Source organism: Myotis daubentonii, chromosome 12, assembly GCF_963259705.1.
Source record: "Myotis daubentonii chromosome 12, mMyoDau2.1, whole genome shotgun sequence".
Taxonomy (NCBI): Eukaryota; Metazoa; Chordata; class Mammalia; order Chiroptera; family Vespertilionidae; genus Myotis; species Myotis daubentonii.
The window spans coordinates 17,428,140-17,454,957 of NC_081851.1; the positions used below are offsets into that span (position 1 = coordinate 17,428,140).

Here is a 26,818-nt window from a genome sequence, read left to right on the forward strand (position 1 = left end):
AAATCCTGGAACACAAGGCAGGGAATGGACTTGGTCATGAAGGGATGCTGGGTAGGACAGCGTCTTGGGCGCTGGCTGGAGGTGTCCATGCGGTCATCAAAGTCAATTTCTAATCAGCGTTTCCTGAAACACGTGGGTGTGTTCTCCCCCGTGTGTGTGCAGGCTTGTGTGTGGGCTGGGAAAGACAAGTAGCAATGTGCAGGTGTAATGAAGAAAAGCATACCTTTTTTTCCTCATGAAAAATATTAGACTGAGTATTGATAACCTGTGTTAGCTGTTAAAAAAACCTCGGGAGCCCTAGCTGATTTGGCTCAGTGCATAGAGCGTTGGCCTGCAGACTGAAGGGTCCCAGGTTCGATTCCAGTCAGAGGCACATGGCTGGGTTATAGGCTCGATGCCCAGTAGGGGGTGTGCAGGAGGCAGCCAATCAATAATTCTCTCTCCTCACTGATGTTTCTCTCTCCCTTCCTCTCTGAAAAAAACAAACAAACAAAAACAAAAAACAAACTCACAAAACAAGGTCACTTCTAAAGAGATTATGATCTGGGGACCAGAAAACTTACTTGAACATATTCTGAGTCTAAAGTTTTCTTGTAAAAATAGTCACAGAAACTGGTAGATGTTTTTTACGTACAACTCAATTTCTCTCATTTACAACATAAATCATTTAATGTAACATTTGCAACCTTAGAAAGGCAGACATATTTAATCCAAGTCATTTTATAAATTCCAATTTCACATGGATTAAAAACTGCAGATAAATTAAGTCACAATAATATCCTGTACATGCATTAAGGCTGGTGACTGCTAAAGTCTCTTGGGTATCTACAAACAGGAAATCACACACAGATTACTGGGTCTGAAGAGTGTCTACATCATTAAAAAAATCTTGCTTTTTTTTTTTTTTTTTTGGTGATACAGATTTCAACAGTAACTCTGGAAAACTGTGAAAAATGTTGTTTAAAAATATATATGTATATACTACTGCACAGTTTCAAAGATGTGATTCATAAATAATATTGGTTGCACTGATTAATTTTATAACAATTACCGTACTTCCAAGGTGATGCGAACACGCAGTGACTTACACTCAATGTTAGGCACTAGTCATACCCTTCAGGCGTACTACAGTCTCATGGTAGCTGTATTGTACATATATATTTTTAAATGTATGCATTTATACAAACTGTGTATCGTATGCATGGGATTTCAGAAATGTACACATCACTGTTATATAATACACGCATCAGTGTTGCACACACTGGGTAAGTTTTAGTGCAGGGAGTCTCATTGCATTGCGTTCTATGCGTTCAATCTAGTACACAATTTGTCAGCTTTTCAGATTATTTTTCCAGTACATTCCTCATTAGATCGTGGGTCCGAGTTTCCATTTGTAATTGGAAAGTTTCCAGAAATATCTGTTTTAACCAAACCTCTCTTTCCAGGCACAACTCTGCACATAAGTCTGATCTGTGTAGAGCAGTCACAAATCCCACATGTTGATCAGGAATGCATTTGATTACATTGTGATAAAGGGTGGCATCCGTTCAGGTCACGGAAGGATAGGTCAGTTGACTTGTGCTGAACGGCTAAGGAAATATGTCTCCAAAAAGAAAGACATAATAATGGACAGTACATGTTGAAACAGGAGAGTCACTAGAAGGACAGACATGAAGCTGTGAACAGTGGTTGCTTGGGGGTGGGGGGAGGTTGGGGTGGGACTTACTACTACTTTCTACGTTTCCGTGTTGTCTGAATTTTTACATTGAAGCATGTATTGCTCTTATAATCAGAAAATGCAAGAAATATATTTCTACTTTGAACAAAACTAAATAAAAGGAACAGTTATGAATGACTTTCACACGCAACAATAAGAAGCTGGCTCCTTACCATAATCATCTCTTCCAAGCTCACACACACTGCCCCATCATGCTCCACGATGAAACGGAAGGCCACCCCCACAACGACAGGTTTTGTTGGGAAACATGGTCTTCAAAACACTGGTAAAATGCCAGAGGCCACCTGTGTGTGTAGATGGGGCTTCACGGGTAGCACACCACGTAGATACCACACAGGCCTGCAGCTTTAAGACGGACGAGGCCAGCAGAGCACCTGGGGACGCACCTGAGGGTCACCCCTTATGTGAGAGTTTGAACATTTCAGCGGAATTCAGCAAGAGCAAGCAGAACTAAGCCTCAGTCCTCCAAACAAACAAACAAACACCCCCCCCCCCCACCAGTTCACAATTTCTTAAGTTAGACTGAAATTCCCAACATGAATGGGATCATGAACTCCACCCACAAGGACTAGCGAGAGGGTGTGACAAACCCCTCGGCTGGATAAAAGTAAAACAAACTCTCTGAGCAGTGCAGATGCTTGAAGGCCAAAGTCAAATGCCAATTTCATAAGCCCTTCACTTGCTCTTTCTAAGTTAATTTCGGGTCACCATGCGCACAGATCAATCACTTGTACAGTTGTGAAAGAGTGCCGAGAGCTAGGGAATTACAGCAATCTTACTTCCACTATCCATCAGGCTGACAATGTCAACATCGAAACTGGACCAACTGACCGTTGGCGAGAGCACACGAGTATCTGTTATAAATGCTGGGCGCCACCGCCCCCTGGAGAAAGGGTGGGGGCGCTCCGTAAACCGCACCACCGTCTTTCTCAGAACAGCCTGGTGCAATATGGTCAAGTGAGAGGCCTCAGGGACATTGTTTTTGTTTTTAAAATATGGCAAAGTACATCCTTTTTTCTCCCAGAAGTTTTTCTTTTTAAGCAATAATTTTATATCCCAATATATTTAATAAGAAGACTAAATCTAGGACATGACAGGGGACTATAAAATAAACAAGTTTCAGACAAAAACTGTAAACAGGTGTCAAAAAATTAAAATGTAAACTTAATAATAAAAAAAAAGAGTTAAGGGCGAGACGTAAACATACCAGACACAGAGGGCGTGAGCGAGACGTTCTGGGGCTGCTACCCCAAACAGCACCGCGACCGAGGCAGGAAGAACGCACCCTGCGCGGTAAGCAGGCAGCTAACCAGAGCCCCACACGTGCCCCCGTTCAAAATGCATTAACGTGGCACATTCTGCAGGAGGCCTGAGAGCATCAGACATCGTCAGGAGCTCGGGGCTCTCAGTCCGATAAGCAACACACACAGACTCCCGGCGAAGGGGCAATTGGGGTAGTGTCCTGATTTGGCCAAGACGTTTGTAAGAAAGCTATCGTGGAAAGAAAAGGCTTAAAAAATCGCCACATTTAAAAGACTGACAAGGGCCGCAAGGCTCCCCAGCCAGGTGCCACAGGGGCAGGAAGGAGAAACACCTGCGCAGGGCGGGCTTGTTGCAGGTGCAGGAGGTTCCAGTTCCTAACGGGGCTCCCAAACGCAGCCGTGGCTGCCTGAGCGCTGGCTGGCTCGCTTCCAAAAGCACTGAGTTCTCACCGAACATCTGCGCCAGGTTCAGACCACGATGGGGGCAGGGCAGTTGATCCACTTGCTCACCACGCATTTAGCTGATGATAAAGTTGGATGGAGGGGGCGAGTAGTACATGAAAGGCAGGGCATTTGGTAACATGCAACCTAGTAAACATCCAGCAAAACGTGACTGACGTTCATTATTCAATTACCCATGAACACGTACGACCAGAGGGTAAGTGGGGATAGTATATCAACACTGGAAGTCACCAACAACGTAAGGACTAGGTCGTCTTGACTGGCAGTCAGGCTGTTGGTGTGCTGCGTGTGCTGCACCTGTGAACTCACCGCGAGATTTTGGTTGAATGTTCTAAAAAGTCATGGTTTAGCTTTGAAGTAGAAAGTGTGTGTGTGTGTGTGTGTGTGTGTGTGTGTATGTGTGTAAGTGTATTTCCTCTAATCAGAAACCTCTGACCACTTTGTCTAGCCTGGGATTATGGAAACTAGACAAAGAAAATAGGTTTTAAGAGCTGTGCTTCTTACACACACAGGCTGCTGCTTCTACACCCACACATACAGGCACACATGCCCTGGGAAAAGACCATTGTTCGAGGCTGAGAAAATATTCACTGGGTTTGATAAATGCTGTGGCTGGGAATGTCAGTAGCACAGTGTCCAGAAACATTGAGCTGTCCACGGAGGTGGGAGCACAGTGCGGCCGCAGGGCGCGGTCCCTACGGCAGGTGGGCGCTGTTCCGCAGCCAGTGCAGGCCCTGCTGGGAGTACTGGACCAGGTGCTCCATGCTGCTGTGCAGGGTGACCGGCCCCATGAGCAGATCCAGGTCGTTGAAGAACTCTAGGGGACAGACAGAGTGGTTAGAGCGTCACGCACGCTACGTGTGCTACCCTGGGACCCAAGTGACTTAAGAAGAAACTCCACTCGTGGCCCTAGGTAGGCAAGTTTCTCTGTTCCATCATGCGACTTCAGCATCCCACTGAACAGAATGAAACACAAAGGTACAGAACTCAGGCTTTCATCCAAATAGTCACTCTATGGGCAATTTTTAATTCAAATGAGTAACGTTTACTTAGCCCAGGGGTGGGGAACCTTGTTTCTGCCCAGGGCCATTTGGATACTGATACCATCATTCTCTGGCCACACAAAGTTATCAACTTAAAAATCAGCCTGCTGCGTTTAATAAACTCACCCCTAATGCCTTGGCAGGGCCGGACCAGATGATTTTGCCGGCCTTATAGGGCCCGCGGGCCGGATGGCCCCCCACCCCTCCTTGACTTGCCAAACAGCAAAAAACCTGACTTCCCCAGGACACTCTCCTGGAGCAGCAATACTTCCCGCTCTGGACGTGGGCTGTGTCTCTGTCGCCCCCCCCTCGATCCAGCTGAGGCGGGTGCTGCACTGACACGAGTCCCATGGAGGAGGCTCCAGGCTCCAGGCAGCAAATCGGAGGCAGCTGTGAAACAGCTCCCAGTCCTTGGACTTTCTCTGGGCTGGTCCTTTCATTAAACATGTCCTCTGTGCCAAGGCCCTGTGCTAGGTGCAGCAGGGTAGATAGGGAGTGTGCCAAGAGTCCACAGCCGGGAGGGACAAGTACCTCCACAGGGCTGCTATGCCGTCGTCGTAACTGGATCACGGAGCAACACTCCTTCAAAAGAAGTGCCTCGGAGACGTTTTCAGAGGTGCTCATATGCACACATGCGGAACGAGGGCCTGCTGGGAGGCCGGGGAGGGGTGAGGGAGATGCCAGGTCCAGGTGGCTGGGAAGGTAGCCACGCAGGGGCCGGAGCAGAACCGTGAGGGGAGCTGGTCAGAAAAACAATACTGACTTCCCGTTAGACATGTGCCCCTGGGCCCTCACGGAGGAGCCGTCGAGTAGGCCGCTGCCAGTGCAAGAGCTTAGGCCTGCTCAGCATGTCCCATACTGGCCGCATACATTTTTATACATTTGTCCTTCTGTTTTGTCTACTTGGGACACCCTCCCCACTCCATCTCAGCTACTCAACTACTATTTGCTTTTTAAAATCCTGTTCCATGCCGGCTTCCCAGTGGATTTTCAGGGTCAGCACCTCTGGGCTGCACGTCATGTGCTACCTGGCTTTCTCATCCGTTTCATGAGCTCAGGCCCCACTGCCTATCCATGCTGTAACTTCCTCGTCACACCGTGGACAGCCTGGTCTTGTCCTCAGAGGCTTTACGCTGTCATGGCACCAAATGTGCATTCAATGACTGGAAAGTGACCTCGGATTTGCACTATCACCCAAGTAGTAAGTTGGTATAATCATTTGGGAGAAAAATTAACAATATATATACCAAGATATCTATACATATAAAAGCCAAGTGACTGGAATGACCGGTCACTATGAAGCATACTGTGGCAGCCAGCCAGCCCGATCAGGGCCCTGATCGGCCCCCCATCCTCCCTCGGCCCCTCCCTCCTGCCTGCCCATCCCTGATCAGCCCCCATTGGGGCGGGTGGCCTGACTCCACCCATGCACGAATTCATGCACCGGGCCTCTAGTATAACACTATAGATCTTAAAAGAATGTATACCTGTTGACCCCCAAATTCTACTTCTGTAACTCCTTCCTATGAAAATAATAAAAAATATGGAAAAGGACTTATGCAAAACTATCATAACCTTATTTGTAATAGTGGAAAAAATTGGAAATAACCTAAATGTCCAACAACAGGGGGATGGCCTAAGAAATCATACTTTATGATTGTATAACCACTGTTCTGACACTAGTATAGAACCAACATAAAGGGTGTTTTTGAACTAGTTAGTAACATGAGAAAATTCCTGATATACTATTAAACAACAACAACAAAACAAAACAGGACATAACACTGTAGATATACTATGACCTTATTTTGGTAAAAATCACACATATTTGGAGGAGACTAGAAGAGACTTCAGTAGAATGTTAACAGTAATTATTTCTTGGTGGTACGATTACTGATGATATAAAAATCTTTTTTTCTCTACAACAGTTTTCTGTACTTTATAAATTTAGCCACAATAAACATGCACTCTGTGTTTAATCAGTAAAAAAAAAAAAAAATTTAAAAAGAAATGGAACTTATTGCTTCATGTAAACACTTTTTTTTCAGTTGTAAGCAGCTATCACTTAAAAAGCCAGTAACATTCACACTCATTAATTCATTCATTCAATGTTTCAGACCTCAGCCGTGTCCTGGGCTCGGTGCAGGTCTTAGGAATACAAAGTCGGATGAAACAGAGTCTGTCTTCAAGGAGCTCACTGTCAGCAGGGAGAAGAACATGTGTGTGCACATCTATGTCTGTATCTACAGATCTGTATCTTTGCACATTACTTGTGTCTTTATCATCTCTACTAGAGGCCCGGTGCATGAATTTGTGCACAGGTGGGGTCCTGCTGGCCTGTCCTGATCAGGGCTGACCCTGATCAGGGGCAGGGCCAGCCGGGGGGAGGGGCTGCGGGTGGTTGGCTGGCTCCCCCCCCCACCCGTCAAACTCCAGGTCGAGGGGACAATTTGCACATTAGCCTTTTATTATATAGGATGTGGAATCTTCCACAGTGAAGATAAAGGTGGGTTAAGGCCTGAGTGAGGGGAGAGGTCGGGAAGTTTCACGCAGTAGGTGACAGCTTCTAGGATTTCTTCTTCGGTAAATGATGACAACTTGTGTGGTGACACCCAAGGTCAGGTTGTCTCCCTGAGCTGTGGTCAGGCACGCACACACCCCCCAAAGGCACACACCTCGGTTTTCCTTGGCCAGGTTGTCTGCCATCTCCCAGTAGTCGTAGCTGTGGAGAATGCTGTTGGTGATGCTGACGTGATTGGCTGCCATCTGATGGATGCGCTGTGGGATGCTGATGATGGTCGAAGGGGACAGGGCGCTGGTATTGGAGAGGCTCCCCTGAGATCCCACGGAGCTGGTGGGGGAGGGGTTGGGGGACATGGGGGATGGGGTTCCAGTGCTCCTGGACGGGAGAGCAAGAAAACCAAGGTGGAGAGGCTGGTTCCCGGTGAGGCGGGCCAGTCCCAGGGCACCGTAAGCAAAGTGGCACACTGCCCAGCACCAGGCAGTGCCTCGTTTATCGCCTTTACTTTGGAAAAATGAACTTACTCACATATGTAATAACTTAATCAATAAAGAAATTAAAAAAAAATAAAATGCTGAATGAGAAAAAAAGAAAAAAAAAGAAATAAAGGAAAAATGAACTTACTTTCCACCGGCTCCCCATGGAGATGGGGCTTGGGCAGCTTTAGATGAATTCTGCAGGAAAATAGAAACATGGACAGTGAACCATTTGCGTAGGTTTACAGAGCTGACAATAACATGCTCTCAGGTGATGGCTGAGATTAGTAATGGCTGACATTGCAGAGAAAATGCAGATTCCCAGAAATGAATCTGGGAAGTCGCAAATCCTAGGCTACTGGCTCTCTCTCTGGGGACACCTGCCCGGCCTGCTGGGTTCCACAATCGGCTAAAGCCAAGAGCTTATCCAGTAGCCTGGGATTTCATGCACCAAATGCAATGTATCAAATTAAATCATAATCCAGAGGGTCTGCTGAATCCTGAGCCAGTTTAATTTTTTCACCTGAAACTAGCTTAATTTTTCTGAAAAAGAAAAAAGACCAGACCTCCTGTCCCCCATGAGAACACCTCATATTGAAATGTAGGGCATATCTGCAGGAACCGTTGGCATACATTTAATGCCTGGAAATATGAGACATCAACTTGTATTATTTTAACTTATGAGACTTAAAAGTATTTCTCTTAAAGAAAGTTCCTCTTGAAGATTTCTAAAAGGACAGATTTAAATATATTTCCTTGACAGGTAGGGTGTTCAAAAATTCTGATTTCCTGAATATCCTGACTAGGGAGGATATGTTTCCCAAGCCAGTTGTCTGCATTGGGCATTTACAAGAAGTTCTGCCTTTGGTGAGGTAAGTTCCTGAACCTACAGACAGACCCTCTGAGAGCCAACGATGACTTCTGGGACCTCCGTCTATGGCCGGTTAGAGGGAAGAAGTCTCTATACGCTGGTGAGAGCTTCCCTCCGTCCCTGGCCTGTCAGAGGTCTCTATACGCTGGTGAGAGCTTCCCTCCGTCCCTGGCCTGTCAGAGGGAAGAGGTCTCTGTATACTGGTGTGAGCTTCCCTCTGTCCCTGGCCTGTCAGAGGTCTCTATACGCTGGTGAGAGCTTCCCTCCGTCCCTGGCCTGTCAGAGGGAAGAGGTCTCTGTATACTGGTGTGAGCTTCCCTCTGTCCCTGGCCTGTCAGAGGTCTCTATACGCTGGTGTGAGCTTCCCTCTGTCCCTGGCCTGTCAGAGGTCTCTATACGCTGGTGTGAGCTTCCCTCCGTCCCTGGCCTGTCAGAGGGAAGAGGTCTCTGTATACTGGTGTGAGCTTCCCTCTGTCCCTGGCCTGTCAGAGGTCTCTATACGCTGGTGTGAGCTTCCCTCCGTCCCTGGCCTGTCAGAGGGAAGAGGTCTCTGTATACTGGTGTGAGCTTCCCTCTGTCCCTGGCCTGTCAGAGGTCTCTATACGCTGGTGTGAGCTTCCCTCCGTCCCTGGCCTGTTAGAGGGAAGAGGTCTCTGTATACTGGTGTGAGCTTCCCTCTGTCCCTGGTCTGGGAGAGGGTTAAGAAGTCTCTACAATACTGACGTGAGTTTTCCTTCCTGAGACAAGAAAACAGCCTTGGCCTGGTTCCCTAGACACAAAGCATTGCTTTTGGTTAGAAAGAACTTCACGAAGTGGAGACTGAGTCTTAGACTCCAGTGGGGGTGCTATCAAGATGGTAGAAGTGGCTTTGTGTGTGGCAACTGTCACTTGCCATCAGGCCTCTTCCTTGACCACCAGGCCCCGTGACTGTTAAAACACAGGGAACAAAGTCCTCTGTTCAGACAGCTCTGTACCGATAAAGCAGTCATTGCGGACAATTTGTCAGTGTTACCTGAAGGTCCATGATCGTGGGACTTTAAGGAGCATTTAAAAAGCCTTTGATTAAGGGTGACTACCGGGAACTCCTGGAGGGGAAACTCTGCTTTTAAGTGTGTCCTCTCTGCATTGCGCACACACTCAGGACTGTATACGGACACTAAGAACTTCTTGTATTCCTTCAAGTTCTGGGGTAACCGCTGTGGCCTGCAGAGTTCAGATTCCTTCTCAGTGAAGCATTTTTCTTGACTGTAATAATTCTCGTTAGTATTAGTTCTTAGATTCTAACATTTTTAAAATGACTTATCTTGACCTTAGGTGCCCAAAATAAAGGGAAAGGCTTAATGTTAGACAAGACTGTTCCCTTCTTGGCTTAGCACCTGGTTACTCCTCAGGCACGACCAGGAAGGGGGTGGCACGCTGCATACAGCCCGCAGACCCCAACTCAGCCTGGTCACCAGAGATAATCTCTAAGTGGGGCTGGGGATAAAGGGTCTAAAATGATGGTGGTGCATGGGTTGGTGGAGGTAGAGGTGGTGTAATTTCTTGTTCCTATAGACAGATAGACAGTAAAGAGGCCCCAAATCTCAAATTAATTATTACTTCAAGTCTACATCACAAAAGTGTTTTTGTTTTATTTTCCCAGTGAAAATGATTTCATTTGCTGAGATAGATAAAAGTTCTATCTTTGTGTTTACATATTGCTAGTGCCTCTGAGTTCCAACAAGCCATTTCTTACCATTTTAAATAACACCCTCATCAATAATTAAAGTAGCTACTGGAATTAGCTAAGATGTTCTAAGTAGTTACTTCCAAAAGGAAGAAGCTCGAGGTGCACATGAGGAATCTGTGTGAAATACCAAGATGCATTTCCTACGACACGGAAGTGGGAACTCAATCTCCTTTCCCTGGAGGCCATCGGAATGCCCGGGCTCCAGGCAGGGGGCTCTCAAGGCCATGCTCAGCCCTGTGCACCACGAACATGTCACAAATGGGTCAGAAGGCTCCTGTATTCTCCCCAAAGCAATGGATCCTGTCCTCAAAACGCCCCTGGTAGGGAGATAACTAAATACGGGAACCATGTCCCCCGATAGCCAGACAGTACCTTGAAATAGTCGATAAGTGCTTTTGAATACTTGACAGCGTGATCTCTTTTGAGTCGAAACATCCGCCAGTACAGGAGAGCCAGGCATCGGTAACTGCAGGGAAGAAGAGAGATGAGCCCTGCAGGCACGAGAGTGTCCTGTGCAAACAAGACTTTTCAAAAATCTTTTTTTTTTGTTTTTTGTTAATCTGCACCTGAGGATATTTTTCCATTGATTTTTAGGGAGAGTGGAAGAGCGAGGGAAAGACAGAGAAACATCGATGTGAGAGAAACACATCGATTGGTCGCCTCCTGCGTGAGCCCTGACCAGGGCTCGGGCAGGGGAGGAGCCTGGAACCAAGGTAAGTGCCCTTGACTGGAATTGAACCCAGGACACTTTGGTCTGCAGGCCAACATTCTATCCACTGAGCCAAACTGGCGAGGGCTCAAAAAATCTTCTTGTTCCAAGTACTCAATATTTATATCCTCATTATATATACAGTATACATATATACATGTCTGTAAGTGTCTGATCTCCCTTTTGTTCAGAAGGTATACTTCACAATTTCAAGGGGTTACTCCATAAGTTTATTTGCCAACAGATCATCGGTTCTCAACCTGTGGGTCACGACCCCTTTCACAGGGGTCGCCTAAGACCACCCTGCATATCAGATATTTACATTACGATTCATAACAGTAGCAAAATTACAGCTATGAAGTAGAAATGAAAATAATTTTATGGTTGGGGGTCACAACATGAGGAACTGTATTTAAAGGGCCAGAAGGTTGAGAACCACTGCATCAGATCATTTAATAATAGCTTTATTGCTTTGTTGGGGTACGGGGCTGGCCATTTCTTCTGCCACCACTAGAGGACAGTGTCTCTCCACGGAGGAGTGAGGAAGCTGCAGCTCATAGCTTTCACTGCTTAAGGGGAGTTTTGGGGCAGAGTGACCTCACTCTGATTTCCCTCTGACACCCTGGACTTCCCGCACCAGCGGTGTTGCTGAAAGAATAACCATCCACCTGCTTTTATTCCTTTACCTTTAAACTATTTTACTCAATTGCAATTAGTTCAAATAAAGGAACAGATTATGTGTTTTTATAAATAGTAAAAACTCTATGCTGAGAATAGTTAACATTTTATTTTATATATTTTATTATTTACATATTAGTAACCTTCTATAATGCCAATTATTAATCATCATTAATTTATTAACCCTAATATGAAATTTAAAGTTTGAAGAGTGCAGAAAGCATTTCCGAGAAATGCTTTTTTTAAAAATTAAATCTTTATTGTTCAGATTATTACATTTGTTCCTCTTTTTTCCCCCCCATAACTCCCCTCCTCCAAGTTCCCACCCCACCCTCCGCCCTCACTCCCCACCCACTGTCCTCATCCATAGGTACGCGACTTTTGTCCAGTCTCTTCCCGCATCCCCCTCACCCCTTTCCCCCCCAAGAATAGTCCATTCCCTTTCTATGTCCCTGATTCTAGAGAAATGCTTTTTTTGCTTGGTGCTTTTTTTGCTCTTTTGCTTGGTGCTTTCCACTCATAATTATTGGCTAACTCGGGTGTGGTGTTGACCTGGGAGATTACCAACATACCCAATACAATATAACGGCCTCTTCTTAGCAGGTCAAACTCCAGATGATGTGATGATGCTTAACTATGTGAGGCCCTCTTTTTTTGTGTATGTTGCTGCTATTTATTTATTTATTTATTTATTTATTTATTTATTTATTTATTTTTGAGGCTCAATTGTCCACTGCAGATCAGGGAAGTAAGCCTTTGGGGGCCAACATTTTGGATCCCTGTCACCGAAGGAACAAATAGAGAGGTGTCTTGTGATTCGTGGGCGTGGGAGGAGGTGTACTGAGAAGATGTCACAGGGAAATTACTATTATAATCACATATTCATTATTAGTGTAACCGTTATAGAAATAAAAACCTATTAATGTTGGTTAACATTTTACAAGGAAAGCTGTTATTATCAAAGTGTAATGAGCCGCTCCTCAGTTTAATGCGTTGAGGACTTGAATGCGTCATCTTCATTCGCTCAGACTAATCCCATGTGTAAAGAGATAGATGAATTATTTTGATTGCAACTAAAATGTTCAACACAAGAGAAATTACATTTGGCACAATTCACATTCAAATCATTAAAACACAAACCTACCTGGTTTTAAAACACATACACACACACACACACACACACACACACACACACACACACACACACACGAAGCTATCCTTGCCTAATGGACCTGTTGATTTTCAATACTTGAGTAGGCACCTCCTGGCTGGCAAAGCAGTGGGCGGGCTCTCCCTGGCCACCAGTGGACTTGCATTTGGTTTTGCATGTCAGAGGCACTAGAAAAACATTATGCTCCAGCACCTGGTTTACCAATGACCAATGACGACATCCAGGCTGGGCAGGCTGTTTTAAGCCGATATGATGCACTCACCATAACGCAGCCAGCTGTTTATCCTCTGGTGTGGCATTGGGGCCTGAGTGGGTCTTTAGTCTCATAGCATACCTAGAGGAAAAGAAAACAAAACCAAAGAAATTTTTTAAAGTTTTTATTAAATTTATTGCGGAGACATTGTTTAATAAAATTATATAAGTTTCAGGTATGCAATTCTCTAATACATCATCTATATATTGCACTGTGTGTTCACCAACCCAAGTCAAGTCTCCTATCACCATTGAACCCCACCTTTCTCTATGTAATCACCATACTGTTTTCTGTGTCTATGGGTTTCTTTTTTGCTTAATCCACCTTTTTCACCCAGCCCTGCAACCCCCTGTTCTCTATGAATCTGTTTCTATTTAGTTTATATACTTTGTTCATTAGATTACACATATAAGCGAGATCATATGGTATTTGTCTTTCTCTGACTCACTTATTTCACTTAGTGTAATACTCTCCAGGTCCATCCATGTTGTCACAAAAGGTAAGATTTCCTTCCTTTTTTTATGGCCAAGTAGTGTCCCCTTGTGTAAATATACCATAGCTTTTTTTTTTTTTTTTTTTTTTTATCCACTTATCCACTGATGGGCACTTGGGCTGCTTCCAAATCTTGACTATTGTAAATAGCAATGCATTGAATATAGGGGCACATATTCTTTCGAATTAGTGTTTCAGGTTTCTTCGAATATATTCCCAGAAGTGGAATTGCTGGGTCACAAGGCAGTTCCAGTTGTAATTTTTTTTTGGAGAAAACTCCATACTGCTTTCCATAGTGGCTGCACCAATCTGCATTCTCACCAACAGTGAACAAGGGTTCACTTTTCTCCACATCTTCCACAATACTTGTTTGTTGATTTATTGGTGATAGTCTTTCTGACAGAAGGTGACATCTCATTGTGGTTTTAATTTGCATCTCTCTGATGATGAGTGACGTTGAGCATCTTTTCTTATGTCCTTTGGCCATCTGTATGTCCTTTTTGGAGAAGTGTCTATTCCGATCCTTTGGCCATTGTTTAATAGGACTGGTTGTTGTATTAGTGTTGAGTTGTCCGAGTTCTTTATAAATTTTGGAAATTAGTTCCTTCTCAGATGTATCATTGATGAATATGTTCTCCCATTCGGTAGGTTGTCTTTTCATTTTGTTGAGGGTTCCTTTTGCTGCACTAAAACTTCTTAGTTTGAAGTAGTCCCATTTGTTTACTTAATCTTTTGTTTCTCTTGCATGAGGAGATATGTCAGAAAAAATGTTGCTATGAGAAACGTCTAACATTTTACTGCCTATATTTTCTTCTAGGACTTTTATGGTTTCAAGTCTTACATTTAAGTCTTTACTCCATTTTGCATTTATTTTTGTGTATGGTGTAAGAAGGTGGCCAAGTTTCATTTTTTTTGCATGTATCTATTCAATTTTCCCAACACCATTTATTGAATAGACTATCTTTATCCCATTGTATGTTCTTTCTTCTTTTGTCAAATATTAATTGACCATAAAAATGTGGGTTTACTTCTGGGCTCTACTCTTTTCCTATGATTTATGTTTGTTCTTATGCCAGTACCATGCAAATTTGATTACTATGGCCTTATACTATAGTTTGATATCAGATAGCGTGCTTTCTCAAACTTTGTTCTTTCTCAAGATTGCTATTCAGGTCTTTTGTGATTCCATATAAATTATTGGAATATTTGTTCTAGTTATATGAAATATACCATTGGTATCTTGATAAAAATTGCACTGACTCTGTAGATTGCATTAGGTAGTATGGACATTTTAATGATGTTAATTTTTCCTATCTATGAACATGGTGTACATTTCAGCTTATTTGTATCTTCTTATAATTTTCTGAGCACAGGTCTTTTACATCCTTGGTTAAATTTATTCCTAGGTATTGTTTTGATGCAATTGTAAATGGGATTGTTTTCTTAGTTTCCCTCTCTGTTAATTATTGGTGTATAAAAATGCAACAGATTTCTAGGCATTTATTTTGTATCCTGCTACTTTACTGAATTCATTTACCAGTTCTAGTTGTTTTTTTGGTGTTATCTTTAGAGTTCTCTATACTAGTACACAGTATCATGTCATTTGCAAATAATGACAATTTTACATTTTCTTTTCCAATTTGGATGCCTTTTAATTCTTCTTATTGTCTGACTGCTGTGGCTAGGATTTCCAGTACTATGTTGAATAACAGAGGTGAAAGCAGACATCCCTGTCTTGTTCCAGATCTTAAGGGAAATGCTTTTAGTTTCAGTCCATTGAGTATGATGTTGGCTATAGATTTATTATATATGGCCTTTATTATGTTGAGTTATATTCACTCTATTTCCTCTTTAATGAGAGTTTTTATCATAAATCATTGCTGGATGTTGTTCAATGCTTTTTCTGTATCTATTCATATGATTATGTGATTTTTATCCTTCATTTTGTTTATGTGGTGTATCACGTTTATTGGTTTGTGCATATTGTACCAACCTTGCATCCCCAGAAGAAATACCATTTGATCATGACGTATGATCTTCTTAATGCATTGCTGGGTCTGGTTTGCTAATATTTTGTTCAGGATTTTAGCATCTATGTTCATCACAAATATTAGCTTATAATTTTCTTTCTTTATAGTTTCCTTATATAGGATACCCGTGTTCCTCTTTCTCCTTCTCCTTTTTTTTTTTTTTTTGGAAATTAGGAAAATGCTGGACTCAGAAAATGAGCTTGGGAGTCTTTCCTCCTCTTGAAATATTTGGGGTAGTTTGAGGATAGGTGTTAATTCTTCTTTGAATGTTTAGTAAAATTCAACTGTGAAGCCATTCTGTTCAGGACTTTTGTTTGTTGGGAGCTTTTTGATTACTGTTTCCATTTCATTAGTTGTAATTGGTCTATTCAGATTTTTTTTATTTTTCCTGATTCAGTTTTAGAAGACTGTATGTTGCTAGAAATTTATCCATTTCATTTAGATTGTTAAATTTCTTGTCATATACCTGTTTGTAACATTTTCTTACAATTCTTTGATTCCTGTGGTGTCAGTTGTTACTTATCCTCTTTCATTTCTGATTTTATTTATTTGGGTCCTCTCTCTTTTTTCTTGATGAGTCTATAAATTTTGTTTATCTTTTCAAAGAACCAGCTCTTGGTTTCATGGATCTTTGTATATTTTTTAAGTCTCTATACCATTTATTTCCACTCTGATCTTCATTATTTCCTTCCTTCCACTTACTCTGAGCTTTTCTTGTTGTTCACATGATAATTCTTTTAGTTGTGGGGTTAGGTAATTTATTTGAGCTTTTCTTATTTCTTGAGGAAGGCCTATAATGCTATAAATTTCCCTCTTAGGACTGCTTTCACTGTGTCACATAGGTTTGGGGTTGTTGTGTTCTCATTGTCATTTGTTTCAAGATATCTTTTGATTTCTCCCTTGATCTCATTGTTAACCCATTCATTGTTTACTAATATGTTATTTAGCCTCCATATCTTTGTGTGTTTTTCAGCTTTTTTCTTGTGATTGATTTCTAGTTTCATACCATTATCGTCAGAGAAGATGCTTGCTATGATTTCAATCTTCTTAAATTTATTGACACCTGTTTTGTGTCCTAACATGTGGTCTATACTAGAAAATGTTCCATGTGCACTTGAAAAGAATGTATACTCTGCTGCATTGGGGTGAAATGCTCTGAAGGTACCAATTAAATCCATCTGGTCTAGTGTGTCATTTAAGGCCACTGTTTCCTTTTAGATTTTCTGTCTGGAAAACATTGATGTTAATGGGATGTTAAAATCCTGTACTATGACTGTATTACTGTCCTTTTCTTGCCTTATGTTCATCAAGATTTGCTTTATATAATTAGGTGCTCCTATGTTGGGTGTTTAAAAGGGTTATATCCTGTTGTTGGATAATGATCCCTTTACCAGTATGTAGTGTTTTTCTCTGTCTCTTAATATAACCTTTGTTTTTAAGTCTATTTTGTCAGCTATAAGTATTGCTACCCCAGATTTTTTTCACTTTCATTTGCACGAAATATCTTTTTCCATTCCTTTACTTTTAAAGGGGTCTCTTGGAGATGGGCCTCTTGTACACAGCATATATATGGGTCTTGTTTTCTTATCTGTTAAGCTACCCCATATCTTCTGATTGGAGCATTTAAGTCATTTACATTTAAAGTGATTATTGATACGTATGTATTTCTTGCTATTTTCTCCTTTACTAGAGGCCCAGTGCACGAATTTGTGCACCAGTGGGGTCCCTTGGCCTGGCCTGCAGGATCGGGCCGAAATTGGCTCTCTGACATCCCCCGAGGGGTCCTGGATTGCGAGAGGGTGCAGGCCAGGCAGAGGGACCCCACAGAAGGTGGCCAGCCAGGGAGGGACTGTGGGAGGGCTCTGGGGTGAATCTGGCCCATCTTGCCCAGTCCCAATTGGTTAGACCCCGGCAGCAAGCTAATCTATTGGTTGGAGTGTCTGCCCCCTGGTGGTCAGTGCCTGTCATAGCAAGTGGTTGAGTGGCCTTATCATATCATTAGCATATTACGCTTTGATTGGTTGAATGACTGACCAGTCAACCAGACACTTAGCATATTGGGCTTTTATTATATAGGATACCCATGTTCCTCTTTCTCCTCCGTCGTTTTTTTTTTTTTTGGCCCTTTAACATTCCTTGTAATACTGGTTTGGTGGTGATGAACACTTTTAGCTTTTCTTGTCTGGGAAGCTCTTTATTTCTCCTTCAATTATAAATGAAAGCCTTGCCGGGTAAAGTCGCCTTGGTTGTAGGTCCTTGTTTTTCATTACTTTGAATATTTCATGCCAATCCCTTCTGGCCTGAAATGCTGTTGAGAAATCAGCTTTCAGTCTTTTGGGAGCTCCTTTATGGGTAACTATCTTTCTCTTGTTGTTTTTAAGATTCTCTCTTTGTGTTTAACCAAAGCCATTTTATTTTATTTATTATTATTTTTAAAATCCTCACTGAAGGATATATTTTTATTAATTTTAGAGAAAGAGGAAGTGTAGAAAGAAAGAGGAACATTGATTAGTTGCCTCCAGCACACACCCTGATTAGGGATCAAACCTGCAACCTAGGTATGTGCCTTGACCAGGAATAAAAACCAGTAACCTTTAGGGACATTAGATGATGTTCCAACTAACTGAGTCACCCAGCCAGGACTAACCTTTGCCATTTTAATTATGATGTGTTCTGGTATGGGCCTCTTTGGATTTGTCTTGTTTGGGATTCTTTGTGCTTCCTGGAATAGTCTGTCTTTTGCCTTCACTTAGTTAGGGAAGTTTTCAGTCATTATTTCTTCAACCATGTTCTCAATTCTTTGCTCTGGTACCCCTATGATGCAGATGTTGTTATGCTTCATGTTGTCCCAAAGGTCTCTTAAACTATCTACATTTTAAAAAATTCTCTTTTCCTTTTGCTGCTCTGATTGGATGCTTTTTGCTACCTTGTCTTCTAAGTCACTGATTCGATCCTCTGCTTCATCCAACCTACTATTTATTCCTTCTAGTGTATTCTTCATTTCAGATATTATATTCATTTCTGACTGGATTTTTTTTAATGATTTCTCTGTCCCTTTTCACCTTGTTGTACTTCTTACTAAGTTCCTTGAGCATCTCTATAAACATTTTTAAAAACTCTGTATCTTATAAATTACTTACCTCCATTTCATTTATCTCTTCCTTTTCCCTAGAGATTTCTCCTGTTCTTTCATTTAGGGCCCTTTTCTCCCCATTTTGGCTGCCTATTTGTATTTTTTTCTACGTATTAGGTATATCTCTTATGTCTCCTGATCTTGGTATCCTGGCCTTATGCAGTAGGTGTCCTGTGGGATCCAGTAGCACAGTCTCCTTAATCAACTGAGCTGGGTGTTCCAGGAATGTCCTTTGTGTGGGTTATGTGAGCCCTCCTGTTGTAATGAAGTCATGAGTTTGCTATTGGCCCGTTTTGTGTGGGTTTGACTGTAAGGCTCAGTGTACTAGCTGCTGTGCAGGTGGTGACCACACTAAGTAGAATTTGCTTCAGCAGAGTCTGGTGCCTGCAGAGATCTCACTTAGGCTATGCCACTTGTAAAGCTATCTGGATCCTGCTCTGATGTTGTCTGAAGTTGGGTGTGTTGGTTCTGGGGCCTCTTGGGAGGGACTGGTGCAGGTCAATATCAGGCACTGCCTATGACTGATCCTGGGAAACTTGTTTGGAGCTACATGGGGATCCACAGTTTCCTGATGCCTCTGCTGTACCTGGGTATGTGTGCAAAGGACCAAACTGTACACCAAGGCTGGCTTGCACCAGCACCGAGTCCAGTGTTCAGTCAGCAAAAGGCCCAAGGCACCCTGATATCCACCATTGCTTGCCTCCACCTGCTGGCAGCCTGTCAGGCTCAGTCACTGAAAGAGCCTCTGATTGTACTTGAGTTTAATAGGTAGCTTCTCAGTGAGTCACCAGGTATGAATGGTGTTCACTAGATGGATAACACATTCAATCATAGAGCCAGTGCTGGGTCTGAGGCCACTCAGCAAAAGTCCTAGGGTATACCAAGTCTAGGTGCCACCCGCTGGGTAACTACAGACCTTTGTGGTGAAGCAGGGTCTTAGAAAATTTTCAGGGTGAGGCCAGCAGGGTTTATCAGGCCCAAACTGACCATGGTTTGGCCATGGGAAGGGAGGGCTCTGCACTGGTCAGGCATAAGAAAGAAAAATGGACCCTGCCCTAGAGCCACACAACTCAGTATGTCCCAGATTCTGCCAGGAGCTGGGCAGGGTAGGGCTTCTGAGAGATGGGAAGGTGGGACTAGTGGATCTCCCATGTGAGGAAGTGCTGGTCAGGCTTGGGGGAAGGAGGGAGGAGTGGCCCCACTCCAGGGCCACACAACTCAGTCACCAACACCCTGAGTCTGCCTGGATATCTCTACTCTTGTCAAGGCATCTGGCTCCTCAGCAGGGTGTGAGCTCCACCGGATGGGAGACAGGGATTCCGGAGGGTGGGGCTATTGCATTTACCCAGGTTCATGTCATAAGGAGGGGAGTGCTCTGCCAAAAGAAAGATGGCGTCTAGGGTGTGGGAGAGGGACTCAGCACAGGGATCATGACAGCTGTCCCTTTAGCTCTCTCCCCAGAGCCACAAAGCCCAGTCTCTCCTCACACTACTCAAGTCCACTCTGCTGGAGCCCAGGGTAGGTTGCTGTGAACAGGATTTCGTGTGCTGGCCCTCTAAGAGGGCACCTGTGTCTCTAGCAGCCTTCTGTCTCTCCCTGGTGGACAGAATCCCTGATTTTTATAGCCCAGCGTTATGAGAGTGCCCGTTCCCAGCTCGGATGCTCTGGTCGGGGGAGCCTGGTGTGGGATTGAGACCCCACGCTCCTCAGAAGGAACCTCTGCAGCTGAGATATCCCTCTGGGATCTCAGATGCCACCCATGGGAACGGGCCAGCCCTTTTCGTCTCCACTCTTCCTGCCAGTCTCGATGTGGATGCTGTAAATCTTGGTTATAAGACTCCTCTTCAGCTTGTCTCCAGTTGGTTATTCAGGATGATTGTTCTATAATTTAGATGTAACTCCAGTTTGGTCCTGGGAGGGGTAAGTGTAGATTCCACTTATCCGTTGCCATCTTGGGTCTCACCCAAAGAAATTTTTTAAAAATAACTTTCTTATTAACAATAGAATATCTTCTATGATGGAAGTCCTCTCTGCCTAATACTTAGATTTTCATAGTGCTTGCAGATAATTCTTTCTGAAAAGCTACCCGATGCTGCCTTGTTTTCCTGTAGCATTATATTACTGTGATGCCTAGGACAAAATGATTTTTATAACCATCTAGCTACTTTCTGCTCTTTGATGATACAAATTCAAATGCTACAGATGGTTAAGAGTGACACCAGTTCAAGCATTCCACATATATGGTGACTCATCCATTTTTACAAATTTTGATTTACAGCTGAGTGGCTGACAAGATGGAGGCAAAGTTCAATTATTCTGGGCCAATCTCCAGAAAAAAATGTTCATTCCTATGCTCAGATAAATGCCGGGACTTACCTCCTTTTCATTGTGACAATATTTACTTTGACAGTAGTGTAAGTGTCCCAGTGTGTAATTAGTGGCTTTTATAAACCGAAATAGTTAATCACATTTATTTCTTGGGACTCTGGCCATCTCTCCAAAAACATAACAAGTTACTTGCAGATTCTTTGAGAGAGCTGAAGTAGTATGTGGAATGGTCAGGGAGTCCTGGGTCCAAATCCCAGCAGACAATTATTAGTTGTGAGAGTGTAGATAAACTAGTATCTTTAAGCCTCCATGTCCTTATGTATCTAGTAAACTAATACTGCTAATGACATAGGACTGTTGTAAGAATTAACTGAGATAGTATTTGGAAAGCTCTTGACATAATGAACTAGCTTGTTGTAAATTGCTCAAGAAATGATACTATTACTATATCATCTCTACAACATGCAGATTTGTAGTGTTTTCATGTGTATCTCTTTGCATAGTTTTCACAGTGGCTGCTGTGGATTTTACAATATACACATAAGACATCACAATTTACTGATATCAACATTCTCCACTTTCGGCGAAGTGTGGAAGCCTTACTTCTATTTATGTCCCTTTACTTTCTCCACTTTTAAATAACATTGTCTCGAGTATCAGATAGTGGTATACTTTTTGTTTCAGTCAACACGTATGATTTATAAAACTCATGAGATAGTTTATTGCACATATCTTCTTCAGCTGTTCTTTGTTCTTTCACGATGCTCCAAGATTCCTTTTTATTTGCCATTTTCTTTCTGTTTGAGGGACTTCCTCTAGCTAATCTGCAATGTTGGGTTTTTCTTAGTCAGATAATATATTTATTTCCTCTTCATTCCTGAAAAATAGTTCCATTGAATCTAGAATTCACTGTTTGATAGTTTTTTTCCCTTTCAGCACTTAAAAAATGTCGTGCCACTCTCTTTTGGCTCCCACGGTTTCAGATGCGAAGTCAGCTGTCATTTGAATCGGTGTTCCCCTACAGTAACATGTCATTTCTCTCTGGTTGCCTTCAAGATTTCCTTTTCTTTGCTTTTAGTTTTCAGAAATGTAGTTATGATGTGTCTTCATATGCATTTCTTGGGGTTTATCCTACTTGGGTTTTTCTCAGCTTCTTGAGCCTGTATTTTTATATCTTTTGCCAAAATTGGCAAGTTTCAGCTATTACTTCTTCAAATACTCTTCAGTCTTGCTGTCTTCCTTTCCTTCTGGGACTCCAATGATACATATGTGGATCTTCTGTCATTGTGTTTGAGGCTCTATGCATTTTTTCCAGTCTATTTTCTCTCTGTTACTTAGATTGGGTAAATGCTATTTTCTGTTCATTGACTCTGTCCTCTGTCATCACAACTGTACTACTGAGCCCATTCAGTGAGATTTTTATTTCTGTTAGTTTTGGGAAGAATTATTTTATATAATGAGTATTAGACATTATCCAAAGAAGTTGAACTCGCTAAAAACATAAATCATATGACAAAGGTTCTCAGTAGGGTTAACGGCTGAAATGCCCTTATTGGTTCATTAATGAGATGATAAGGATGTGCCTTTCCAGGTCTCTATCATGGAAAAGAAATGTCTCCCACCCACCCCTTCAGGTGCCCCCATCAGAAACTCTGTTCTGCTCACATGCCATGCCTTAACCCAGGTTGGGGAATGATGCACACATCTAAGTCTTACACTAGGACAACGCCAGGACCTCTGAGATATTAAATCATAGGATACATTTCCTTCCCTAAAATCCCCTGAATCTGCTTTCCTTTCATTAAATACTTCTGAATCATTATTGATGGAGTTAGAATTGAGATTACACCAACATGAAGCAGATTTTTTAAAAAGCAGCATAGAAGTGAAGTGAGTTAAAAATTTGCTACTTCCTAGCTGGGTGAAGTGGGCATTCATATCTCACCCAGACTTAGCTTCCTTCCTACAGCAATAAGGGGTTATAGGAGCTGCCCTGCCTCATCATCATGAGGGCAAAGGAAGCAGGGGATGCTGAAAGTGTCATGCAAAATCTTACATCCTTACTTTCGGAGATGAACAAAGGTTCTTAGTAGCTGGTACTACAGGTTGACATCTTTTCTCTGTATTCAGAGTGCTTACACACATTCCTCACTCCCCGACCCCACCTGCCCAGTGAGAAAACACAGTACTTACCTGATGAGTTCCACTGTTTCTGAATACATTGTGTATGGAGATTTGGATTCCATTGGGCCCTGTTCCATTGCATTTCCACACTCAATGAATGACAAGGCTGCTTCGGCATAGTTCAAAGCCTTTCCAAACTTTTCCACCTGTTCAACAGAGTTAACACAGTGTTTTCCCCAAGTACAGATTTTAAACATTATTGTCACACAGTCTAGACACTTCATTTGAGAAATCCAGCTTTTGAGTTCTAAAATCCTGTGAATGGAACTGAGAGGAAAAAGAAATGGGGCACTTCCTCCTCTAGTTACCTTCATAAATTGCCGCTATTTTAGGGTAAATGAGTGAATGGTTACAGACAGAATTGTACCAAATCTATGTAACAACTGCCAATTAGAACTGCTCAGAGCTTCATGGTTGCTCCTCTTTCAACCTCCAGGGGCGTGGCAGCTTCATTCCTTGTCCCTCCACGCTCTGCTAAATACACAGCGAAGCTGGTGGGTATGATTCCATATAAGAATTTTCATACTCTTTTTTTTGTATACTTCAACTTTGATGATTTACAGCATAAACCTGTAGTTTTGTATTTTACATTATCTGACATTTCCTTTTCCATGCCTTCCTCCTATTGTGTGTGTGTGTGTGTGTGTGTGTGTGTGTGTGTGTGTGTAGTTATGTCTTTCATAGTCAGGACCCCAGTCAGGGATGAGTGAGGAGAGGAGATAAAACTCAAGGCAATATTTCAGCTTAGCTAAAAGGGGATACAGAGTTGATATTTAATAAAGAACATTTTTTGGATTACATGAGGTTGTCTAAATTGATGTTAATCTTTCCCTACAATAGCAAGAATGAGCTTTATATTCTTAGGTTCTATTAAATACAAATTTACACAACAAGTTCCTGGTTCCATACTTTGCTGCTCTCTGTAGATAATTACATATTTTAAGTTTGAATCGCATAATCTCTCCAGTATTCATTCGTGAATCAAAACAGAATTACACAAATACTCTAATTACTAATATAAGTCTTGCCTCTAAAAAAAATTCTCATTGATAATGATGCCTTAGAAAACAGAATGTAGAGCAAAATACTCCTTCATTAGCAAATCGAATTTTTAAACAGCTTATAACCCTAATAGGCTATCCAGTAATATTTCTTGGCAACGCTTTCAGATTAAAGAAGCCATTTCATTCAGTAAGGATTTCCTGAAGCACCCAATTCTATCCTATGTGTACTCGATACACACAAGTTTCTCCCAAGAACATATAATACAATTAGAGAGAAAAAATGTGCACCCACAGGACGGTTCACAGTGCAAGGCAGCCTGCGAGTGACTTGAAACGCAGAGCAAGGAGTCCAACGCACATGAGATGGTAGGAAGGGAGCAGGTGGTGGGGCTTCAGAGGCGGGAGGCCTTGGGGAGGAGACCAGAAAATGACAGTGGGAAGGAAAGGATTTGGGGAGCATGCTGAGAGTGAGTGTGGCGAGAGTGAGAGTAAGTATGTGCGAGCTGTGAGCGTGTTGAGTGTGAGGTTCTACAAGTGCACAGGCCTGCTGGCTGGCATGAGAAAGGTCTGCTTAGAGGCCGGTGGGAACACAGGCCTGCTGGCTGAAGCTGTGTCGGGTTGGACAAGGTGACACTGAGTGAAGAATCCTAGTAACCCTGGCGATTCAGGCAGAACTTTTCATTCTGCTTTAAAGATCACTGCTCTTCTCCAACAGTGACCTGGCCTCAGCTCCTCAGGTGACCATAACCCTTCATCAGCCTGTGGGAGTGTGAGGGCAAGAACTGCACCTTCTCTACTTTCTGACACTCTGGTTATGTCCCTTGCACTGATGAACCTAGGCAGTGATCCTCAGACAAGTAAATATTGAGGGGCAACATCGGTAGCATTGGGAGCGGAGTGCTGTTATGGCTTGGGCATCTTCAACACTGGAACAATACGTTAAAGGTAATTTGAAATGCCTTCTCCATCTCCAGCTCCCCAGCCTCAGTTATACATGCTGGTGGGGAGTGGAGCTGGCATTCCCTGAGGAAAGAGTCCCTTTGGACGAGCCTCAAGATGCAATAACCATACGATGGCTTTTAGAAAAAACACACACATATGTTTTTTTTAAAAAAATCTAATGTCTAAACAGCTTCAAGCTTTCCAAAACAGGTGATTGTCTAAGTAAGAAACATTTTTTTTTATAAACATCAAGTCATGGTGACTCTAGAGCAGTGGTTCTCAACCTTCCTAACGCCATGACCCTTTAATACAGTTCCTCACGTTGTGGTGACCCCCAACCATAAAATTATTTTTGTTGCTACTTCATAACTGTAATTTTGCTACTGTTATGAATCATAATGTGAATATGTGATATGCTATATGTGTTTTCCGATGGTTGCGACCCACAGGTTGAGAACTGTTGCTCTAGAGCAGTGATGGTGAACCTATGATACGCGTGTCACCTCTGAACGCGTGAACTCATTTTTTTGGTTGATTTTTCTTTGTTAAGTGACATTTAAATATATAAAATAAATATAAAAAATATAAATCTTTTACTATGGTTGTAAATATCAAAACATTTCTATATGTGACACGGCACCAGAGTTAAGTTAGGGTTTTTCAAAATGCTGACACGCCGAGCTCAAAGGGTTCACCATCACTGCTCTAGAGGCTTATGTGTGTTATAACAGTTTCTGCTGTACAGTTTCAGAGAAGTATTCATTTTGGCAGATACCCATGAAGAACACAAGTCTTTTTGAAAAGGGATTAGATCTTGGGACCACGCCAAGGGCTGGCCAGGCTAATATGACAGAAAAGTGCAAACTTAGATTTTATTTTTAAAGAAAAAAAAATGCTACCCACTGTCTCCATTACCTCTCGTTACTATTCAAAACTTAGGACTAAAATAAAATATTCATTTCTCCAGGGCTTTCTCCCTGTCAGGCATTATTGGTTGAAGTCATACTTTACTGGGTGATGAGTGCTTGATTATATAAACATTTCTCCATTTAACGGACTCGGCCATCCTTGTAATAGATTTTATAATTACCCCAGCTACACTGCCCCAGTGATGAAGGTGCAGTACAAACATCATTTGGAAAAACGTATCTGGAGAGAAAAGGAACTTACCATTGCATCTGCCTTATGCTTCATCCGCTTAGCTTCTTGCATAAAATAATCTGCACTGCGCGGCCTACAAGGAGAGGATGATGCCAAGTGTCACTACTGTGGAAGAGTAAGGTCTCCTGAAAATATTCCTTCCTTTTGCTCAAACTTAAATCACAATTTCAAAACTCTGCTTAAGAGGGAAGCAGGTACTTTTCACATTTCCAAATCACTGCCCGTATGTAAAGTACCACGATTATATTTCGCTTAAGTTAGCAATTCAAAACACAGTCTATGCCGATCATCTACATTTGCAGTGATTTTAACATGGCTCCCCAGGGCCTGATTTGAGTCAGATTTTTTATTGCAGGGTTAAGAAAACAAGTAAAAAACTTACTTTGTGATATTTACACCAAACGATGGCTTTTTAATGTAAAGATTGCAAAATATACCTCATAATAATTGCATGGGTGAGGATATATATGTATCCTTATGAAAATCTGTGTCATTTACAGGTATACAAGGCAGAGTTATATGTACCCATATGTCATTATTTTAAAGCTTGGTAGTGGGAAAGGAAAAGAGGTAATGCTGAATGATTCCATTCCAGGCATAAGGACATTAACTGTGAAACGATGTCTACCTT

General features: G+C 42.4%; 1 protein-coding gene across 4 annotated transcripts in view; it reads right to left on the bottom strand.

Annotated features, from left to right (window-relative positions):
• Positions 1-650: 650 nt before the first annotated feature.
• AFF3 (ALF transcription elongation factor 3) overlaps positions 651-26,818 on the bottom strand; it is a 554,454-nt gene continuing 528,286 nt past the window's right edge. For all 4 annotated transcript variants that reach the window (XM_059658990.1, XM_059658986.1, XM_059658987.1 and 1 more), the window contains 7 exons: positions 26,197-26,260; positions 23,090-23,226; positions 12,923-12,994; positions 10,475-10,568; positions 7,651-7,700; positions 7,181-7,404; positions 651-4,279 (listed from right to left, as the gene is read on the bottom strand). In XM_059658990.1, the coding sequence (XP_059514973.1) occupies positions 4,158-4,279; positions 7,181-7,404; positions 7,651-7,700; positions 10,475-10,568; positions 12,923-12,994; positions 23,090-23,226; positions 26,197-26,260 (763 nt within the window). In that variant the 3' untranslated portion in view covers positions 651-4,157. The remainder of the gene's footprint in view (positions 4,280-7,180; positions 7,405-7,650; positions 7,701-10,474; positions 10,569-12,922; positions 12,995-23,089; positions 23,227-26,196; positions 26,261-26,818) is intronic.